General features: G+C 35.5%; 1 protein-coding gene across 1 annotated transcript; it reads right to left on the reverse strand.

The window, feature by feature from the left end:
• Positions 1-3,284: 3,284 nt before the first annotated feature.
• LOC21394563 (S-adenosylmethionine decarboxylase proenzyme 4) lies at positions 3,285-4,674 on the reverse strand. The gene has a single exon (XM_010107386.2). It carries the CDS (start codon positions 4,672-4,674, stop codon positions 3,646-3,648), a length of 1,029 nt encoding a protein of 342 aa, XP_010105688.1. The 3' UTR covers positions 3,285-3,645.
• Positions 4,675-7,784: the final 3,110 nt, after the last annotated feature.

Below are 7,784 nucleotides of genomic sequence, written 5' to 3' on the forward strand. Positions count from 1 at the left end.
CAGTTAGCTCAACTCACTTTGGTATTAAATTGAATTACAATGGTAGCTTTTCAACTTAAAGTAAAATGACTTGATCTTATTACACAAATGATCCTCAAATTATATCATGTATCACTTTAGTCCTTAAACTTAGGATTCCGTTCATTTTCGAACCGTAAGTGGACACATGCTTGTCACGTGATATCTACCAAGAGCCTCCTTTCCCCTCCTTACTTGGACGGGCTAAGCTTTTGGACTTTCAAATTCACCTCAACTCAAGCTGTAAGTAGACATCTCACCATCAAAATTCTCTCTTCTTGACTTTTGTTGCAGTCTTCTTTTAAATTTTCTTTTCACACAAAAAAATATGAGGACTGAGGTCTCGTTCATTTCACCGATTCGAGTTTTACTACAGTAAAAAATTCTCAGAAACAGTTACATCTAACTTTTTTGCTACAGTAAAAAGCTTTCACATAAAGTCACGTCTCAACTCGAATCAGCAAACTAAATGAGTCTAGTATCTATAACTAACAATTAAGATGTAAAACTTCAATCCACAACCGAGTCGAACAAAAATAGGTGTAACAATGTTATACTTAGGGTTAGGTAATGCCGTAATATGTAAGGGAAAAAAAAGTCGGGAAATAAGTGGGACAAGTGATATAATACGAGGGTCATTGTGAAATTAACCCTTATTGTTTTGGGGTGGGTACTTTCCTTATTTGAAGGATAAATTAGAATGGTAGTTCCACAATATGTTTTGCTCTTTATTTGATTGGGGCTTCAATTATCTGGTACAGTGGTAGGTTTTGTTATTGGTACATGTGTGGCAGCAGTATTGATAATGACATAAATTCAACCATTTCAATTTTATTTTTTGTTGAATACCTTCAATATTTTGTTTAATTTACCAATATCTATATGGCAGAAGGAGAAAAAGGGTCTATTTTCTAGGGTAATGAAAATCAATGGTAGGGTGATTTTTTTTTTTAAATTAATAGATGAATTTGGTCCTAAATTTTAAAAAAATTAGTAGCCCATCCTCGTAGAGACAAGCTTTGTGATCTTCTCGTCCGATGATCGAGAAAGGACAGTGTTGCCATGGGCAGTTCAAGGAATTATAAGTACATTTTTGTGTAATTTTTAAAAAATAAAAGTGTGTTTAGTTGGTAGATTCGTATCATGGTTCAGATCATAGTTCGTGACTCGCTATAGTATTTTCTAAAAAAAATACACGTAAATCGAGAATAGTTCTGAATCACGATTCTGAATTCATGAACAAAACGTCCACAAGTTAGTTTGTGCAAGGTTCACTACTTAAGTACCCTACTTCCTGCAAATTCCCTATCCGTAGACCTAGAAGTCAAACACTTGGATACTCCAATTGTGAGTTAATAAAGGTAATTTTAACAAATACTCCTGAAAGTACACGAGTCATGATTTTTATCATTTATTATTGATTCATAACCTTTTTAATTAAATAATTATACTAATAAAATAGTATTTAAATAATTACACTAATAAAATAGTATTTATTAAGTGTAACGGTACAGGTCCAGCTCCAAGATAAATTCTCTATCTTTTTCGTTTAGTAGAAAATATGCCAATATGAAAAGCTTAAGAAAGTGTATAGGCCAATTTTTAGTTATAAAAATTAATATGCCATAACTTGTCAAGTTATGGTTCATAACCAGATAAGTTATAGACAAACTTGTCAAGTTATGGTTCATAACCAGACAAGTTATGGACAAAAACCGTGAATAACTTGTAAAGTTATGGTTCATAATCAAACAAGTTATGGACGAAAACAGTAATTTAGCCTATTTATTAATTTATGTAAATTATTGACCTATTAATTTTAATTCATCTCGGCCTATTTTCCTCTTTCTCTCTTTTTTTTTAAATCCAAAGCCCAAAGCCATACCAGCCCAGCCAAACAAGAAAACTGGGTCATGGCTATTCCTACTTCCTTAACATGGAGCCCAATATTGAAGGGCCCAGAAACGTTTCCAGCAAAGTTTTGTAGTGCCAACGATTTCAACAGTTTCAGTTCAATTCGAACTCTTGAAGTTCGATATTCACAACTAAGAACCGTGTATATCTTCTTACGTAGATCTTATTTTATTAAAATTTAAAACCAAGTGGAAAATGCGTTGACTACTGCAGCAGTTCATCATAATCAGGGGGGGAGCTAGGTGGAGGCCCAGGGGCAGCTGCCCCCTGGGCCCACTAGCTCCTTTAAATATTTGCCCCCATTCAAAATTTCTTACATTTTCTTCTTTCATTTGCTCCCCCAAAAATCTTTTTAATTACAATATTCATATGATTTTTTATAAAAAAGTTCAGTTTTACCCTAAGTTTTAATTCTTTTAAGTACTCTTATCTCAAACTTAAAATCTCTAATAAGTCAAAGATACAAAAGAGATAAATGAAAGTAAAAAGACTATTGTGTTGTATTTTAGTTTAATTTTTTATTTCATTTATGCCCCCCTAAAAAAAAAACAAATTCTGGTTCCGCTACTAATCATAATCACGTGTATGTTACTGTTTTTTTGCATTCACATAATGAGTGAAGCAAAAAAACAAGAAGAAAAAGTTCACATAATTATTATGTTATATATGCAACGACATTAGGAATCATATATATGACTACATGAGATATATCTTTATCATATATATATGCACTTGGATGGCTGGCCGCTGGTGACTTCCACGCCAGCAGCTACATTATCATGGAAGAAAAGACATGTTCATTGATATCAATATATATGTGTGTGTATATATATGTGTGTGTATATATATATATATATATCACGCAACCCCTCATGCATGCAAAAGTAAAACCAAAGTTGATTTCGTTATTTAATGTAATTAACAATGCGTCACTTTTGGAATATATCATTTAGAAGAAGAAAACAATGCAAGAAAAGTGACTTAAGAAAAAGAATAAAGCTAAAACTCAAATCAAAGACAAAATGTAAGGTGTGAGTTTTTCCTTTAATAACACCAATAACAGTAATAATCTAGAACCAAAAACATTATGGGGAGACAATAAGGGAGGGAATGAGGAGAAAATAAAATAAAAATCCTAGCTAAAGAGAACAAGATGATAGAGAAAGAAAAATGAATAGAACAGATTAAATACAAAGAGGACCCCAAAAAAAGAAAAAGAAAAGGGTTTAACATTTTTTTTTTGTTTTTGGATAATTAAAGGTTTTTTTTTTTTTTTTTTTTTTTTTTTTTTTTTTTTTTTTTTTTTACTTTTCATATATAAGCTGAAGAAGCCCACTTTTCAAACTCCCCACTCACTATATAAGTAGTTCAAAAGCTCAAAAATCTCTTCTAGCTAGGCGTGGCATGCCTAAGTGGGGTGCATTATCATGGTGATCCCAGTAAATGCTTCCACGTCACCATCTCCCCAATAATCCCCCACTTTTATCCACAGGGTCAAACTCCTCACTCGTCGTCAACCTCTTCAACCAATATAATCTCTCCACGTCATCACCCGCCCTAAAATTTTTCAAAAAAAAAAAAATTTCTGAAAAAACTGAACTTACTCTCTTTCCCCTACTACCAATTCATTTCCCTCCTTTCCTTGTCTTCCCCTTTTCCTTCTCCGATTATCTACCGCCGTCACCGGCGCCGCCGTGGACTTAGGCTTTGTTTTTAATTCCGACGAGCAGCGAAGGTCTGGTAGACGACGGCTCCGGCGGCGGGGAACTCGTCGGCCGCGAAACTCCGGCATTTGAGGCCGGCGCTCTCGAGTGCGGCGGCGACGCGCTTCCACACCTCGGGACTTGAGCAGGAGGTTGTGGAGACCGACATCTTCGCCGGCCGGAAAACCTGCGCGACCTTCTTCAACACGCGAGCGACGTCGTTTTTGTCGCCGACGGTCTCGAAGCTCGCGTAGCTGTAGCCGTCCTCGGGAGTGACGTGGATCGTGGAGTACCGATCGGCGACGAGGCCGTTCATGGAGTATCCGCAGGGATCGAAGGCGTAGTCGCAGATCAGAGCCCTGGGGTTTATGTTCCCGATCCCGGTGATTTCGGTCATTTCTTTCCCGGCGGAGTCGCCGGACTTGCCGTCGTTCGGTCGGCGGAAGAATTTCCCTGCGGAAGCGGCATCGAGCTCCGTCATGCAGATTTCGACGGTGAAGACCGATTCGTCGGAGAGATCGAGTTCGGCGGCGGCGGTGAAGACGTGCCATGAGTGGGAGGGGAGCTTGGAAGTCATGACGGAGGCCTTGCGGAAGCGGAGATTCGTCGGGAGGCAATCCTCGAGGAAAACGACCTCGTTTTGGAAGCTGTTGTGAGGGAACGGCTGTGACTCGGGGAAGATGAAGTTACCGCGGGTGTACCTGACGGAGGAGAGAGAAAGGCCGAGGAGACGGGCGTGTTGGATCATCGGTCGGACGGATTTCAGCAGCTGAGTGGTCCCGCAGGTCTTGATGATGATCTTGGTTGGGTAAACGAAAAGGCTTGATTCTGATAAAACGTAGGAGTCGAAGTAATGGTTTCCGACGGCGGAGACGACGGTGCATTGGACTGCATGTAGGACCTGCTGTAGAGAATCGAAGTCCAGTTGCCTTAGGCCCAGGCCCATGCCGATGCCCATTTCCAGGCCCAACATAGGGTCGTCTCCAAAGAAATGGAGCTCCAAGCGCTTCTCAAACCCTTCAAAACCGGACACTGCCATTTGAGAGATTTGAATATTTTGATGAAATTGGAAGTGATAGAAAAGTTTGTGTGGCTTTTTTCTTTTTTTCTTTTCTTTTTTTATAAGTTAGTGAGTGTGTTTTTTTTTTTTTTGTTGGTGGGTTGAGGAATTCAATTAACTACAGGTGAAAGAGGGAAGTGGGGTGAGGATGGTATTTATAGGTGGGTGTTTGAGAGAGAGGAGAGAGAGAGAAGGGGGGGCATGCGGGTGAGGCAACCAAGACTCATGATTGCAGGCATTATGAAGTGAATATACAAGATTGATGTCTGTTTTAGAAATGGGTTCTTCTTGTTTTTGTGTGCAAAATCTTTGTAGAAGAAAAAAACAAAAAAAGATAGGTACATGAAACGGAATTTAAGCCCACGCGCAATTAATCTTTTTTAGTTTCTTTTTTTTTGTTTGCACAATGTATTGTCACTAAATCCCTGCAATTTCTCCACTCACTATTCATTCTAGTTTGAGTGTGCTAAAGAAAGAAAAGACTTGTTCTTTTAGAGTTTAACTTGAGTATAATTTTTGAGTTGAATTTGAGTTATAACTTGAGTTTGTGTTTAGTTGTGTACATTTGAGTTATGGTTTGAGATAAGAATCTTTTTGAGTTTGTGTTTGAGTGAGTCAAAACTTCAATTTGTATTTATATAGTATTTTAATAAAAACTCAATGCTGATGAAAAATTTTAATATGATATATGGGTCGGGTTTTATTCGTTTTTTCGTTGTCAACACATAGAAAAAAAAATCATCTTAATCAGAATTAAAATGAAAAAGTTATAGCATTTTTAAGAATAGAAAAAATATTATTCATTAATTTGAATTCGAGTTTCTGAACTCGAGTTGAAGGGGAAACTTGAACTCGAGTTTTAGTCCTAAACTCGAGTTTGAACTCGAGTTTAAATTTGAGTTTAAACTTAAAAAAACATGAACTTAAATAAAATTATAACTCAAGTTACATTTTTTTAAATTTTTCACTCAAAAAGACAGGCCAAAAGTCCTCTATCATCTTCACCCAAAATGGGATTTAGCGATTAGATTTAGATTCTTTGTAAGCACGTTTTTGCACCATCATTTTTGAATTTTGTGCTTCCTTGATGATGTGACAGTATTCTCAAATCTCTTCAAGACGTTTTCATTTTGTTTAATTTGCTCAGTTAAAAAAAAAAAAAAAAAAAAAAAAAAAAAAAAAAAAAAAGGAACGAAAAAGGGTCCTTAATTTGCCTTTTTTGATCCACTAATTAGATCATAAGAGACAAGCTTGTCCTTGAAGTATTAATTAGTAATTCAAAGTTCTATATATCATCCGAACTAGCTAGAAATTGTTCTTGATTGGTGTATGGTCTACAAGTTTGAGTTTTCTTAACCATGCATCGACAAAACACAAAAGTCTATTCTTAATTGGTCAAGTAATTGTGTTGTGTGAATTAGTATTAGAAAAAGAAAAAAAAAAAAAAAACATAAGATGACCAATAGTCCAATACAATGTTTCCACACTTGACCTTTTTACCAATCAACAGCAAGCAACATCGTGATTATCTAGCAAAATTCTGGTTTTAGTACAAGGACCAAATCATGAAAAATCCTGACAAATACATCTATATGTTTCTTTGCTAAAACTTTGGGTATATTTAGTTAAATGTTTTTGACCCAATATTGAGATTATACGTTATGAAAGTTCCCCAAAAATAAATAAAAAAATAAATTGGGCCACATACATCATCCAAAGAAAACCCCCACCAAAAGATGGATTAGAATTTGGTCAAAATTCAGCATTCACTATTACAATGCCATTATATCTAAGTCATAGTTCTCTAAAAACACAAACACCATTATAGATCAGAACTAGATATGTTTCTGTGCATGACAGCAATTATTAGTGATGCTGCTAAGCTTATTAATTTGCTGCTCATAGGCGTTGCCGGGTTTTGGTAGCTACACATTTTCCAGCCGACGTGGACCAACAAAAAAAAAAAAAAAAAACGCCAAAGGACTAAACCTAATCAAATACACAAAATCACTTTCTTATTATCATCCATTCACCGTTCACAGCGGCGGATTTAAGTACAGCTTAATGGGATCCTACTCAAAGTTTTTTTTAAAAAATATTACCTTTAAAAATTTTATACTTAAACCCCCACTGAAATAGTATATACTCCTACTAAAATAAATATATTTTCTTATGTGCTTTCACTAAGATAATTTGTTAAAAAAAATTTAATGTACGCCTCCACTAAAATAAAAGACTGATTCCGACACTGACCGTTTATATCACTACACACGTGACAGTCTGTCAAACTTACCTTATAATAGTATGAGATTCAACTACGACACATATATTAACACGATAATTTTATATTATCTCTAAGTATATAGTAATGCATCACTTGTAGTAATACTATATCGAAAAACATATAATAGACAAGCAATACTCAAAAACTTTATAAAATGGTAAGTGGGGTATTGGAAAAAAAAAAGTTTTTTAAAAAAAAAGGGAAGAAAAACTAACACTGGCTAGACGTGCCCAAAAATCTCATCAATGTATATATATATTTTAGGTTCCTAACAATAATTCCGTTTGCGAAACCGAAAAACAAAAGGAATCAGGCGTGGCAGATAAATAATGAGAATATCCTTGAATTAGGGGAAGGCCCCGTACGTGAAATCAAAGCCATTCCCATTCCACATCATTTTTATTCCCCATGCATGCAAATTCATGTAGCAGCTGCTAGGTGGCATTATCATCATTTTGTGTATGCATTTTTTTTTTTCTTTTCTTTTGGGTATTTCTCAAAACATGCAAACTTTTTAACTCCAAAACTCAAATGGGTTTTCGTTAATTAGTTCAATAAATTAGAAAAAAAAATGAGGATAATATAATCTTACACACGCAATAATAGGAATTATGTCAAGATTGATTAGCCAAAACTTTTGTGATCAACAACAAACTTAGGCCTACAATTATTTGTGAGTTACATACGGTCCGACATCCACAATAAAATGGGTTTTCTTTTTTTTTTTTTTGGCCAAAAGAATGCAAACCAAAAAAAAAAAAAAATTGGGTTTGTAATGTCTAGCTTATAATGCGGAGAGAGAGAG

The sequence above is a fragment of the Morus notabilis genome, unplaced genomic scaffold, assembly GCF_000414095.1.
Source record: "Morus notabilis unplaced genomic scaffold, ASM41409v2 Scaffold38, whole genome shotgun sequence".
Lineage (NCBI taxonomy): Eukaryota > Viridiplantae > Streptophyta > Magnoliopsida > Rosales > Moraceae > Morus > Morus notabilis.